The sequence below is a fragment of the Mirounga leonina genome, unplaced genomic scaffold, assembly GCF_011800145.1.
Source record: "Mirounga leonina isolate KUSES-001 unplaced genomic scaffold, KU_Mleo_1.0 Mir_173, whole genome shotgun sequence".
Taxonomy (NCBI): Eukaryota; Metazoa; Chordata; class Mammalia; order Carnivora; family Phocidae; genus Mirounga; species Mirounga leonina.
This window is the reverse complement of record NW_023270447.1, coordinates 81,138,490-81,153,646: the sequence shown is the minus strand read 5'-3', so window position 1 is coordinate 81,153,646 and position 15,157 is coordinate 81,138,490. Positions and strand designations below refer to the sequence as shown.

Here is a 15,157-nt window from a genome sequence, read left to right as displayed (position 1 = left end):
CACGCTCAGCCCCCTGGGTCCCTAGACTGACGTCCATGCCATCTGTCCTTATGTGGGCATCTTCCCTGACTCACCTCATCTTTCTCCATCCTTCTTTGTGCCCAGAGGCAGACCTGAACCAGCGGCATCACTGGGCTTCTTTGCCCACCAGCTTCCAGTTGCATTTGGCCAACGGGAGGTACCTGCAGGAGATGGGTGGGTAGGGTACTCGTTGCTCGGCTCTTCCCTCCCAGATCCTCTCTGTGCACCTAAGCTCCTGTTGGAGGGCATTCTGCTTCAGCTGCTGTTCTCTTGGTGCCGGTGAAACCTCCACTCCTTTGTCCCTTTCCCTCTGCTCCTTAGAGAAGCAATACCTCCCGCCGGCCCCCACCCAGGGACCACCCAGGCCTTGCTGGGATCCCTTAGCCCTGCCTGCATCTTTGTGAATAATCCTGCTCTTGAAGTCCGCCCTGTAACCTTTGTGAATGGACCATCTTTTTCCTGCCGGACCCTGCCTGATACAACCTCTTCCCTCCCCTATCCACCGTGGCTCTGGTCAAATAGAGGCTTTCACGCCCAGATGGAGCCTACACAGGCACTTCCTGTGCAGGTGGGTGCTGACCCCGAGCTCCCCCTCTACGGGAGGCTGAACAAGCAGCTCTGGGTATCACTGCATACAAACCATCCCAAATCACAGTGGCTTTAAAAGCAACAACTAGTTTATTATATTGCACGGTTCCATGGGCCAGGAATTCAAGCAGGGCTCAGCTGGGCCATTCTCATGCTTCCAATGGCGTCAGCTGGGGTCACGGGGTAATATTCGGTTGGTAATGGTCTGGGCTGGAAGGTCAAGGCGGCTTCACCCGTGTGCGGCGTGTGGGGCACGGCTGGAAGGCTGGGCCCCGCAAGATCCCCTCCCCGTCCGCATGCTCTCCGCAGGACCAGAGTCAGAGACAGCCTGCCAGCCTCCTAAGGCATCGGCGTGGACTTTGACCATTTTGGCATATTCCATTTGACAAAGAGTATGCTGGTTCCAAAGGGAGGGAGCCCAGAGCCCTGTCTCTCAAGGTGGGGGTATCCAAGGATGTGGTTCCATTTTTAACCCCTCTCCTCCGATTATCATCACCTTCTTCATTTGCTTAGAGTTGGGCTCACAAAACCATTGTCAGGGGCCAAATTTGCCCTATAGATTGAGTCAGTTAGATACATACAGGGGGGGGTGTGTTTTTTAATTAAATGGTTTTTGGGGCGCCTGGGTGGCTCAGTCGGTTAAGTGTCTGACTTTGGCTCAGGTCATGATCTCAGGGTTCTGGGATCGAGTCCCGAATAGGGCTCCCCACTCAGCGGGGAGTCTGCTTCTCCCTCTGCCCCTCCCGCCACTCGTGCTCACTCTCTCTCAAATAAATAAATAAATGACTTCGGGCCTGCGTAGCCCCCCCATCCCAACACTGGCTCCCCACTTCCACTGTGCCAGAGGCTCACACTCTGGCATCTGCCTGGCTCCTGGGATGCTTAACCTGTGCTCCCGGAAGAGCAGGCAGAGGGGACAAGTTTACTCCGATGGGCTCATGCCCTGGACACAGATACACCCAAAGAGTCAAGGCTTTGATTCAACTCCGCTCTCCCAGGCTTGTTTCTGGAAGGGAATGCTGGTCCAGCACATACGGACACCTTAGATGGATCCCAAAGATGGAGCCAGCATGGTGTTGGGAAAGAGCCCTATGTTCTTGCCACCGCACTGCCTGTGTGACCTTGAACAGACCTCCTGGGCCTCCTGGGGCTGCCTCATGCAGGACAAAGGAAAGAGCATGGAATGGTGTCACCCTGAGTCTGGATGGGTTTCGGACAGGTCGCTTTGTCACTCTGGCCTCGGTTGCCTCCTCTGAAAACTGGGGTCGCATTGAGCACCCCGCAGAGCTGTTGAGATGCTAGCACCCGGTGATAGGCAGAGAGCACTGGGCCGCATGCACTCTGACATGCTGTGCCTGCTTGGAGCTTTCAGAGCTCAAGACCCCCACCCAGGCTGGGGTCACTCACGTCGGTGTCTAGCGCAGGGCCTGACACACAGTAGGTTCTCAGGAAACGCTTGTTGAATTGAACTGACCCTTTGGCCAACCAAGCAGTAGCAGATGGAATAAACGCATGTGTCCATTAACAAACCGTGCACAGGGATGCTCTTAGCCACGGCGTGCAAGGTAGAGCCAAACTGGAAACCGTGCAGATGTCTATTAGCAAGAGTATACACACAGTGGTGTCTCTTCCAGTGGAAGACTCTTGGTGATAAAAAGGACTGGACTGTGAGTACACACAGTAACATCAGTGGATCTCAGAAACATGCTGGGAGCCCAGAGCTTTCGCTAAAACTACGTGCTGTACCATCCCACTTCTATGAAACTCTAGAGCAGGAAAAGATGGTGTGAGAAAAATTGGAATAGTGGTTGCCTCTCAGGGCAACGATTGACTGGGAGGGGAAGAAGGAACTTTCTGGAATGATGGTGATGTTCTACATCGTGCGAGGAGTTTGGGTTACACAGATGTATGTGTTTGTCTTTGGGATTCGTGCATTTCGTTGAACACAAATTCAAAACCTCAAAAAAGAGAATGGCAAATAAATATTGAACTCTAATTGGTGATAGGTGTGCTGAAGCATTTAGGGGCAGAGGATACTGATGTCTGCAACTTTGCCTCAAAGGACGGGGAGGGATGAGGAGAAGGGAGGTCTATGATATAGCGAGCATGGCCAGGTGGCCATCGTAGAAGCTAGGTAGCAGGTGCATGGGTGTTGGTTTTAAACTTCTTTATGATTTCCTATATGTTTGAAAATGTTCACAATCCAATTTTGGGGGGAATAAAACATGAAGCTATAGGACCAAGCCAGAGAGTAGGGCACCAGTGACTTGTGGAAGGTCACTCAGTCTGTCACAAACACTAAGACTGGTTTTCGGGAAGGTGAATGTCAGTTGTAAAGAAGCAGTAGAAAGAGGATTGTATTTGCCAAGCTGGATCTGGACTGTGGGCATGCTGGCAAGGCTGTTCACCTCCCTGAGCCTCTGTACCCCCGTCTGCCCAGAGGGGTGTCTCAGGGATTAAATGAGAAGCCAGAAGCTTTGAACAGAGAGGACTTCCTAGGGAGCTGATGGGAAGCAACCTGACTCTTCCCAAACAAGCCTGACCCCGCCTCATTGGAACGTCAGCTTAAATGTGGCCTCCTGAAACGGGCCTCCCGGGCCACCTCATGTGCCGTGGCCCCCACCCTTCCATCCATCACTCTCCTTTAATTGTCTGCATGACACGTGTCCCAATCAGATACGTGTCTTCGATCTCCCTTACTTTGATTTATCGTCTGTGGATTCCAGCAGAAGAGGGACTCTGTGCTATTCCTGGCTTTATCCCCTGCACCTAAAACAGCCCCGAATGCACAGTAGGGACCCAGTGTGTCTTTGCTAAAGACCTCCTGGCTCCCAGCGCAGTGCTCTTTCTCTCTCTCTAGCAGGCTGCCGGGGCTGCCGGGGCGGCTGCAGACAGACAGACAGGCTCCACCGGGCCGGACTGCCCGCAAGTCCATGCGCTGCGTCCCCCACAACCGGCCCACAGGTGTGCTCGCTGACGGGCAGCCCCGGGAGGGCACAGGCACCGAGTGCTGAGCGTAGCCGCTGAGGGACCTCACGGGGGGGAGTCACCAGCAGTGGATTGGGGCCAGAGCCTCCCACACAGATACACAGACATGGGGAGCACACAGGACTCAGCTGTGCCTGCGCCCCAACACACACCTGCGCCTCTGGCTCGTGAGACCCAAAAGCCAAGTTGGAAGCCAGCAAAGGGGACTGGGAAGATGGTCTCTTCTCTTTGTGCTAATGGCCTCTTCCCAAGGGCTTGCCCCTCGATCTGTTATCCACCCTGCAACAGGACGACACTTTCTGACCCTGATGGGAACTGTCCCTTTCTGACCCTGATGGGAACTGTCCCTTTCCGACCCTGATGGGAGCTGTCCCTCCCCTGCTTGAAGCCTTCGGTGGCTCCCTATCTCCTGCCCAGAAAATCACAGCAATAGTAATATCTACTATGTAATATCCACCGGGCTAAGCATCTTACAACCAATAAGCCAAGGCGTGATTATAACATTGGCTGTATGCTAGCCACTTTTCAAGTACTTTACGTGGGAAAATTCAGTTCATCCTCCAGCCACCGATGAGGTGGCCCTACGGTTTATCCCCATTTTATAAAAAAGAAAACTGAGGCAGGAAGATGAGAAAGGACCTGGCTGAGATTTGGAGCTGGGGGCTTGACTGCTGGCACCAAACCCAGACTCCATGTGTGTGAAGCATGACTCACCTCCCCATCCTCCCTCCCCGCCGGGCACCAAGTCCCTGCGCCGCCACCGCATCCCACGGAACGCACGCTGCGCTCTCACTCACTCTTCACCTGCACCTCGCCTTCTGAGGGGCCTTGGCGTGGCTGTCTCCATGGCTCGAATGTCCTGCTTGTCTCGTCTGCCCTGCAGACCCTCCCCATCCCCTGAGGCACAGCTCACTGCTCACCAGGCAGCCATGGCGGGGCGAGCGCGGGTGGCTGGTCTTTCTCTCTCTGGTGCCCCTGCTAGCCCTTCCTGTGAGCTCCTTCAGGGCCAGGCCTGTGTCCGATGCCACCCTCTGTCCACAGGCCTGACCCCCAGGAGGGGCTGAATGAGCAAACAGGTGAACGAACAGATGAGGAGCTGAAGGCTGAGGGCAGGGAGGGAGGAGTGGCCTTCAGGGAGAGAGAAATGGGGCAAAGCCCCTCTTCCGTCCTCCATCCCCGCCCCACCCTCCAGAACGCGGCAGAGGAGGGGATTAGCTGTACTGGGAAAGAAGCCATCCGCATGACCCCAGAGCCCACTTCTGATGCTGCGGCTCATTGTCAGGAGGGAGCGGGGAGCAGGGTATAACCCCCTGACAAGAACGTCCCTGGTGCCACAGCTGGCCAGCCCTCAGTGGGGGCCCTTGCTCTCCGGGGTCAGGATTCCAAGCATCAAAGGCATGAGGTGCAAACAGGAGGTTCTTCAAAGCCAAGGACTTGGTGCCCTGGCCCTGCCACCTGCTTCCTGTGTGACCCTGGCTGTGTCCCTCTCCTCGTTGGACCTCAGTGTAGCCTTCTGTAAAGTAAGGGGTCTAGATGGATCAGTCGAGGGTTCCTTCTGCTCCCAGGGCACCAAGGGTCTGGCGGTTGACAGCCACCTGGGAAAGCTGCAAAGAGGCCCTAGCTGGGGGAGGGTCCCGGGGGTTAGGGCAGAGTGTCCCTCCTGTGGTCCCCAACCCCTGTATCCAACTGACCCAATAGGGCTTGTTAAAAAATGCAGAATCCAGACTCCACCCAGGACTCGGAATTTGAACCTCTGGGGTGGGCTTTCAAAGAAATCGACATTTTCAAACCCTCCTCCCACCCAGCCGGGTGATTCTGCTGTGCACAGAACTCTGAGCATCTTGCAGGTACCTTGGTCCTCCCTGTCTCTCCTGCTTCTTGGCTGCTAGCCCCACAATGTGGGTTTGGGGATGCACAGAAGCTGGGGAGGGAGATCTCAGAGCAGCCTGTGTCTGCCGGGGTTGGGAGGGCTCAGGTGTTTGGGCTCTGACCTGTGGCTTTGCACCTGACATGTGGGGCTGGGAGACTGCACGGGGCCCGGGTTGGCGTGATGGCGTTTCCTGGCCTGGCATTTCTCAGAAACATACCCACCGCACGCACGCACCCTCGCTGACATCCTCCATCCCCCCAGGCCAGGGCAGGGAGCAGGGTGTGTAAACTGGGCTTATGCTGTGGAGGTAGGCATCCTTCATGCACACACAAGTGCATACACACCATGAACCCACAAACGGACACACAAGCCCTCATGTTCTTCTCCAAACATGTAGAACTACAGCAAACATTCTCACCATTACTTTGCTTCACACACACACACACACACATGCACGCACGCACACACACCCATCCTTATAAGCAGCCCAGAAACACACAGATTTGTATTCTCACCCCTGCTGACACACGTATACACCCACACCTCCAGACCACAGGCTTTCTCATTCACACCGGTGCTCACCTTCGTGAGCTGGCCTCCAGGGGCTCCGGGGCCCCCCGCGGCCCTGTGTTCACACTAGTTGCACGCACACACACACACACACATCCTCACACTTGCATATGCACCTGCCCACATGTGGGGGGCCCACAAAGCCAGCAGCTGCTCTCCTGCCTGTCATGCTCACCCGCCCCCCCCAGCCCCCAGGCCGCCCCACTCCCCATCCCTGAGCCGCTGTCTGCCATCATGCAGTAACCAGATGAGACAGAGCAATTCATGACACCAGCTGTCTCAGTCAAAACCGGATCTGCCACACACGCGGGGGAAGCCAATTACCCCGAGCCCAGCCCCGCCAGAAGCCAGGACTCACAAGGGAGACAGAGCAGGGGTGAAATCTGGCCATCCAGAGATAGTAGGTGGCCCTGGCCTCCGGAATGTCCCTCCCTTCTGTCCTTGGGAATCCGTCATCCTCCTGCCCCAGGCCCCAGGGGAGCCTGCCCTCCCCTCTCTGGGGCGTCTCCTCTGGCCCAGCTCTCAGGCCCAGGGGCTGCAAGAGCAGACTGCAGGTGGACAGCAGGTGGGCAGGGGTCTGGCGGAAGAGTGGCCCCTGGTCACCATGGCAACAAAGAAGCCAGGAACCCTGCGCCCCTGCCCTACACCGCAGGCCATGGGGAGGCTGCCTCCTGGCCCCTCTTCCTCCCACCATCGTTTTCTCCCTCCTCCCTGAGCAGGTGGCCTCTTGCCCTGTGCTTCTGCCTAGATGCCCCCTCCCTTCCATGCCCCCTACCCAACACTCCATCCGACTCTGCCGTCTGGATCACTTCCGATCTAGACCTTGGAATCAGACGCAGGTTCGAATCCCCGCTGCTCCACTTACCAGCTGGGCAGCCTGGGCGAGTGGCAGCCCTTCCCTGGCCCCAGGTTTTGCGCCGAGAAAAACGCTGTTCGTTTCTATAAAAATATTGACCGAGAGTCCCCTATGCACTAGACGGTGCTCTGGGAGTTGGGGTACACACCGAACGAGATGAAGTCCGAGCCTCCTGAGCTGAGGTTCTGCTGGAGGAGTCAGAAGACCCCCCACTACAGACATGTAACTGAGGTGGTCGCGTTTCTTCAGTGTCACACGTGCTGTGTTCACGGCTCTGCTCCTGAATCAAGCACAGCTCAGGAAAGAGCTCAGTCAATAAAGGGGTGCTCACATGCTCCATGGCCTGAGCCCCATGCCGGGGTTGACTTGATCTAAGTAAGCCCGTTAGGAATGCCAGTTGATCTGCTGCCCTCTTTGCATGGGTTGCTGAGTGAGGCTTCTAGGTGATGGTTTCGCGGCAGAAGTTTCTAGAATGCTCATCACCTACCACAGTACTGGGAATGGAGCAGTAAATTCACGTTCTATGAGATGCTTTCACATATATCCTTCCTCTGAGTATTTCTAACAACTCCGGGGCCAGGTTCAGTCAACATCCTTCATTTTACAGGCGAGGAAACGGGCTCAGGCCAGGCAGTGACAGTGCCCCCCCCGTACCGCAGAGCGAAGACCTGAGACTCATGCTGGGCACAGCACTCCAGCCAGTGCTGGCCTTTTGCTTTGTCCAGTGAAATGTTCCTTCCCTTCTCCCTCCCTCCTCCCCACCCCTCAACAACCCTGCAGGGCTGCATGGTTCTTGCCCGACTTACAGCGGGGGCACTGCCTGTCGGCTTCCCAGGCTGGGATTCGAACCCGGGCCGCCCAACTCCAAGAGCCCAGACACCGTCCCTGCTCCCACGTCTAATCCGTTCATTAAAAACCCTCCTGGCACCACCACCCCCACCTCGCTGCCCAGCCACAGAGACCTCAGCTGCTCCATTTCCAGGAGAGCAAATTCCTTCCCGGCTGCAGAGGAGCCGGGATAATGTAGGCAGGCAATTTAAACAGCTCCAGCAAAATACACCAGCGGTTTTCACTCCCCTTTCCAGCCGCGGCAGGATTGGCCCATAAGTGGGATATCAAGTTTATTACAGCTATTTCCAACCTGTAATTGGTTTTGTGGAACACAAAGAGAAGGAGGTTGGGGGTGGAGGAGGTGATTTTATCCCCCTTTTCTTTCTTTCTTTTCTCTCTCTCTCTCTCTGTCTCTCTCTCTTCAGATGACAGCACCCAGAGACGACAGTAAGAAGGTGCAGTTGGAGGCATTTGGTTTTCAAATGAAAAACCCCAGCCGACCATGCCGTGCAGCTGGCTGGACTAAGTCCGTTCGCCACGCTTTGGGGGCTTCGCTGGAAAATCAGCCAAGCCTGACTGAGGCCAGATTTGCTGGGGTGGGGGGCGGTGGGCAGCCAGGGCCCTGGGACAGGGTCCACCGCCTCGGGGTCTGTGGGCGGCTGCTGAGCCCTGGTGAGCAAGGCCAGAGCGGAAGTAGCTGTGGTCTCCAGGGCTGGCTGTTCTAGAATCAGAGCATGTGGGCATTCAAAGTAGAAATGGTCCTCAGAGGTCACTCTGCCCTAAATCTTCGCATCGAGCACTTAGGGAAACTGAGGTCCAGAGAGGGGAGCAGTGCAGAGGCCAGCCGGTGGGATACAGACCCCAGGTCTCTGCTTCCTCCATTCCTTCCAGGCCGCACATCTGATCATCCTGGGCAGTCATGGCTGAGACGCTGTCGGGGTGGGGGAGAGCCACGGATTCTCGAGCCCCTACTGTGCCCCTGCTGCCTTTGCCGGGGTCTGACCCAAGTAAAAACAAATAACAGCAGCTAATACGCATTGAATGCTTTCTTATAATTACCTGAGTTCATGTTTGCAAACAGTGCGTGGTCCGTGGCAAGCAGCGCAGGAATGCTGGCGATTTCCACCCCTGTCGCTGCCACCAGCCGCCAAGCGAGCCTCTGGGGGCGCCGTGCGTGCCGCCCTGTGTGCCTTACAGGGAGCTGCGAGGGCTCTCGTTTTGCAGATGCGGAGGTGGAGGCACAGAGACCTCTCCAAGGTCACACGGCTTTAAGCCAGAAGTGGCATAGCGGGCATCTGACTGCATAGGGCTGTGTGAGCCCCGGAGCTTCTGCACCTGCCACCCCGCCAGGCGCCCCCACATCCTTGACCTCAGAATGGATCGCCCACTCATCTCTTTTCAACTAAGTCGTGCTGAGGGCTCAGCTCCCCCACTTTTTGCCCTCGTGATCCGGGCAGTTCACCTGCCTCTCTCTTGGCCTCAGTTTCTTCATCTGCAAGACACAGGTGTGGGGACAGAGAATGAACAGGACTGATAAAGACCTTGCCCTCATAGAGGTTATGTTTGAGGAGTAGCTCACATTCTAGGACCTATTTATGGATTCTAAAAATCTGTTGCTTGAATGAATGAATGCACAAACTCCTCTCCCTCTGGGGAGGGAGAACCCACACATTCTTGGGCCTTGGCTTTCCAGGACAGCACCTTATCTGTCCTCCCAGCAGCCTTGCCATCTTCTGCCCGCCGTGACCGCGTGGTCCCATGCCACTGTGGCACCGGGGGAGCATCTCGGAGCCCCTGGGACCAGCCTGCTTCCAGGTACTTGCTCAGAGCATCCTTCAGCTCCCTCCCTGGGATGTTCTACTGACTGCTAGCCAGGCCCTGGGCCCTGGTTCTTTATTCCCACTCCCCCGACCAGCTCTCCAGTCCTCGCTTGCCAGGCGGGCCCCCTTCTTCCATTTACGGACATTCTGCACCATCTGACTTTACAGTAAGAGCTATTCTGCCCTCCAGCCCCAGCCCTGGAGGGTGGCAAGGGACCCAGAAGAAGGGATAGCTAAGAAAAGTGTTATTATGGGGCGCCTGGGTGGCTCAGTCGTTAAGAGTCTGCCTTCGGCTCAGGTCATGATCCCAGAGTGCTGGGATCGAGCCCCGCATTGGACTTCCTGCTCCGCGGGAAGCCTGCTTCTCCCTCTCCCACTCCCCCTGCTTGTGTTTCCTCTCTTGCTGTGTTTCTCTCTATCAAATAAATAAATAAAATCTTTAGAAAAAAAAAAGAAAATTGTTATTATGCATAGAAATAGCTGTCTGGGGGCACCTGGGTGGCTCAGTCAGTTGAGTGTCTGCCTTCGGCTCGGGTCATGATCCCAGGGTCCTGGGATCCAGCCCTGCATCGGGTTCCTTGCTCAGCGGGGAGCCTGCTTCTCCCTCTGCCTGCCGCTCCCCCTGCTTGTGCTCACTCTCTCTTTGACAAATAAATTAATAAAATCGTTAAAAAGAAAGAAAAATAGCTGTCCGTACTGAGCGCTTACCACGCATCAGGTGCTGTTACAAACCTCATCTCATTTAATCCTGGCGAGAGGTACAGGTGGGTCGCAGTATCCCATTTTACAGATGAGGAAGCAGAGGCTTGGAGAAATGAAGTGCACAAAGTTACTTAGTAACAGAATCAAGAGCTGTCCAGGGGGTGGAGAAAATCAGCCTTCCTGCTTGCTCCAGAGTCTCCCAGATGCGGGGAGCACCTACCTGGGACTAAGGACTCTCAAAGAGGTCCACCTCCACCTGGAAGCCTTCTGGGATCACCCCTCCCCCCAAAAGAATCCTTGGCTCCTCCGTGGGTGTCAGATAACCCTTAGCAACTATATGCTGCTACAGTGGTGCTTTCCCTGGTTATCTGTGGGCCGTGCATCCCCACCAGGCTGCGTGCGTGTAAGCTCGCTCGTGATAGGCTGCAACCGCATCGGAAATCTGGTCCTTCCTCTCCCAGGGGGCCTGGACCGGTGCTTGCAGGTCTTAGGTCTGGGGCAGTGTTTCCGGAATGAAAGAGAAGTTGTGGCTCACCATGCCCGTGGCCCTACAGCCTGTGATAGCTCATCTCAGGGACTACCACCGCCAAGAACTAGAGAATAACCTCCTTGCAAATAGCCACTCGCCCGCTGGCCTGGGACCTGAGGGTGAATTCCGAGGCGATGCTTTTCTGGAGCCCTCCCGGAGGGCGGGGAGCCAGCTGCTGGGCTATCACAGCTGAGTGACGGGGCTGCCTGGAGCCGCTTTGACGGGAGGGAGTGATTTACGCCTAAGCTAACAGAGAGGCCCAGACGCGGCCCCAGGAAAAAAGATGTAAATAAAACCAAAGAAAAGCTAGGTGCGTCCTTGAAACTCCCCTGTCCCTGGGTCCGAAACAGTGATTTATGACTCAGATCATTCTTCAGTGCTTTATCTGGGGTGTGTGGGTATGTGTGGACGTGTGGGGTGCAGGTGTATTTTCCTAGTAATAAAATCCTCGGTCCCAGTGAATAAATTTTGAGGAGACAGTTTTACTGACAGATTTTTTTTTTTCTCCTTTGTATAATAAAAAAAACGGAGTGAAATTTGAGATTGGGACGATAAAGGCTGCCGCATTTTAGGAGGAGATAAAAAAGCAGTACCTGAAGGAGGCAAGGCTGCAAGTCACATGGGCAGGACGCCTTCCACTCTTACGACTTTTACGACTTGGGGAGAACAGTGCTCAAGACTCCGCAGGGCTCCGGGTGTCCTCCTGCTAAGGAGCCGGCTGCCTGGGGGCGGAGGGGGTGCTAAGAGCATCTGCTCCAGTCCTCAGTCCCTGGGGGCCCCCACCACCAGAGCCAGAGCCGTGCCAGGAGCCCCCCGCGTGTGCCCTCGGCTGAATCGCCTTTCCTCTCTAAGCCACGCACGGTTTCTTCATCTGTAAAGTGGGCAAGCTGCTGTGCGTTGCACTCACTTCCCAGGGGCACTTGTGGGTCCGCACAAAGCGATGGCACATTTCTCGTCTGGGGCCAGATAATTCTTTGGGGTCATCCTGTGCATCGAGGGATGGGGACGGCATCCCTGCTCTCTGCCGCCAGATGCCCACACCAAACCACCGTCCCGCCAGGCTTTGACACCAAAAATGGCTCCACTCCTTCCCAAATGGCCCCTGGGGAGCAGGCAAAATCATCCCTCCTGCTGAGGGCCCTGGTTTGAAGGTGCTCTGCTGCTCTTCCTCCCTCATCCCCCAGTCTCTGGGAACCCGGGGGGACCCGAGCTGCAGAAGAGGCGAACTGAGAGCACACAGCCCCACAGGGGAAAACAAGTGAAAAGGATGAGCTGAAGATAAGCCCAGAGGAGTCAGAGGGACGTGAGCTTAGGGAGGGGTAAGGAGAAACCGTGCAGCGGGGAGTCCTACTGCTGATCCCCCCACAACAGGGTCCTGGAGCTTATCGCCATTCCAGCCCTGCCTGTGGGGCCCCCTGGGGCCCCCGGGACTGTTAGGGGCCTCTTTACTCCTTATGAGCTTGCAGACCATGGTGGGGGTTGGGGGGAGGTGACACATACCGATGTGGGCCCGTGCCTGGCACACAGCTGGTGCTCAATAAATGCTAGCTTGGATTGCATTGAACCTGTGTCCCCTAAACCAGCCATAATGCCACGTAGGCCAGACAGATGTGGTCCAAGTCAGCTTGGATCCAGAGGTGCCCAGAGGAACCCAGCTGCACCCAGGCCGGTCCTCTCGGGAAGGCTACGGATCCGAGCAGCTTTCAGCGTCCCCCTGCGCCCAGCCCCTTGGAGAAAGCCGGCCCTGGCCACCGCCCTCCCAGCCGTCCCCCCTGCCTCCACCACGCAGAGCTGCAGGGAGTTCATTCCACTTCTCCAGGCCCAGGCATGAGGCCTCCCTGGCCGCGCAGGCTGTTAGCGCGGAGCCCAGCTGAGCCGCGAGAGGCTGCAAACTCCCGGTCTATAATAGAGCTGCTGACGCAGGCCGAAAACTGTAGGGAAAACTGCAGCCGAGTAAACAGATAAATAACTGAAACAGTGACAACACATACCTTGCTGCTTTGTGGAGTAACACTTTCATTAGCTGCAGGCAGTGCGGGCATGGGGAGGCGGCAGCGGGCGGCGAGCCGGGAGCGCGGGACACTTGGGTCCGACTTTTTAATCAGCCGTGAACAGCTGGGCTCTGGGGCAGCCTTTGTCTTCCAGCGCAGGCTTTATTGTCACCTCCTGAGGTCCCCCCACTTCTCCGGGCCTCTATACTCCAAGGGGGAGGTGGGGACCTCATGACCTCCCTGCAGCCTTGTCCCAAGGGCAGCCTGGAAGAGGGTGAGCCCGCATGCTGTCCAGGGGGCTCCATCCCCAGGTCAGTAGATTGGGTGCTCCCCAGTCTCCTCAAGGGCCCCTGCCTCCAGACAGGCCTCTCCCTAAACAGAGTTCAAGGTGACCTCCACCACATTGCCTTCAGGGACAGTTGAGCTCCCCTGACTTCCAGGCCTTCCAGGATCTGGCGCTTTGGGTTTCTTACCATTTCCTTTCTGCCCCAGGCACTCTGAACACAATCTTCTTTCCCCGAACATAGCATACCTGCTCTTTCCCACCACAGGGCCTTTGCTCTTGCTGTCTCCTCTGCCTACGGAGCACGCCCACCTTTTGCCAGGCCGCCTCCTGCTCTTCCTGCAGAAGGCAACTTAGACCTCGCTTCCTCCAGGAAGCCCGCTATGATGACCCTATCATCAGATGGGGATTGCCTGCCTGGGCTCCCCTGCCATTCTGGGCCTACCCCTGACAGAATTTACCAGAAATAATTGCCGGGGAGAAAAGCCAGCTCTGCTCCTTCCCGGCATAGGACCTCAGGAAGTCCCTTCCCTCCAGAGCCTCAGTTTACACATCAGTAGAGTGGGGATGACCTGGGAGGGTTCTAGTGATGGTGGTGACATGTCCCCTGGAGGCCTCTCCCAGGGCACCGGGGTGTTGGGCGTCCTGGCCTCTACGTCTCCCAGTGTCCCCCAACCCCGCACGCGCTGTCTGGAGCAAAGGGGCGGGGCTGGCCGAGCGCTCCCCTGTAGCTGTCTGTGCTCTGTTGCAGGTGACGGACGGCGGCACCATCAAGCAGAAGATTTTTACCTTTGACGCCATGTTCTCCACCAACTACTCGCACATGGAGAACTACCGCAAGAGAGAGGACCTGGTGTACCAGTCCACCGTGAGGTGAGGGGCCGGGCGCCGGGGGCCACTTCTCCGGCCCTTTCCCATCGTCTGTCCTGTGATGCTCTGGGGGGTTCTCAGGGTCACCCTTCAGGGGCTCAGAAGGCAGGGCTGGGGGCTGTGCTGCAGAGGGGAACCCAGAGCCTCGAGGGGCCTCCCCCCGGAAGGAAGAGCAAGGAGGGTTCAAGTCACAACTCGCCCCATGCAGCAGACCGGCCACATCGGTCCCCCCAGCCAGCTCCTCGAACAGTCCTGCCAGGTGGGTTGTCCAAACTCAGTTTCCAGGAGAGGACACTGAGGTCCAGAGAGGGTGAGCAATGTGTCCCACATCCTGCAGCCAGCAGGGACAGAGCTGGGACGTGAGCCCGTTCTGCCTGGCTCAGAAGCCCCGGGGAACACGCTCTCCTGTTCCCCACAGGCCCCTGCCCAGCAAGGCAAATGGACCCTAAACAATTGGACCCCGGGTCAGAAGAGGCAGCAGGACGGGAGGAAAGAGTCCTTGGGGATGGTGATACTTAACATGTTTACCCCTACCCCTTTTCTAGAAGATTCTAAGGTAGCTGATCCCATTCTTGCCATGTTCTCCATGTGCGGGTGCCAGGCACTGCACCCGCCCCGTGTACTCTCTAAAAGGCCCCAATCCTATTTTACCCCTACCACTCATTTGCCAGAGTGCCACTCTCCCTCTGGTGACATGGTGAGCTCCTCATCAGTCTTCAGAGCCCAGCTCAAGCATGCCCTCCTGTGGGACACCTAATTTAGACGGCCCCTCGCCCTAGCAGAGCGACTCTCCCCCAGAGCCAGATGGCTGCTGGTCCTCTAGTGCCCATCCCTCCATGAGATGGGGGGAGCCTCACTGCGTTCATGACAAGTAGCTTCACACGGGCACTGAACGTGCACAGTCGTGCACACAGACACACGTATGTGCGTTTTCCCACACGACACAGCCAAATGCTTTGCCTGGTGCCCAGGCAGAAAGCAGCGGTCTGCAAGCCTGGCACATAGTAGGTGCACGGTGAAATTTACACACTGATGAGGTGACCCTGGGTATGCTCCTCTGCCCTTCGGGCCTCAGTTTCCCCCTGGATAAAATTAGAAAACGGGACGGGAAGGTTGCCCAGGGCTCACCCAGCCCTGCATAAGGAATCTGGCAGGTGACCCTTCCCTGCACACTTTGTGAGAAGGAAGGTGGGTGTGCTCCCCTGGAGGACCTTTCTGGGTCCCCCTCCTCTCTGGGC

At 56.6% G+C, this 15,157-nt stretch overlaps 1 protein-coding gene across 1 annotated transcript in view; it reads left to right on the top strand.

The window, feature by feature from the left end:
* The window catches only part of IGSF21 (immunoglobin superfamily member 21), a 236,972-nt gene that overhangs the window by 148,471 nt on the left and 73,344 nt on the right, over positions 1-15,157 (top strand). The window contains exon 3 of the mRNA XM_035020234.1: positions 13,801-13,922. Within this exon, the coding sequence (XP_034876125.1) occupies positions 13,801-13,922 (122 nt within the window). The remainder of the gene's footprint in view (positions 1-13,800; positions 13,923-15,157) is intronic.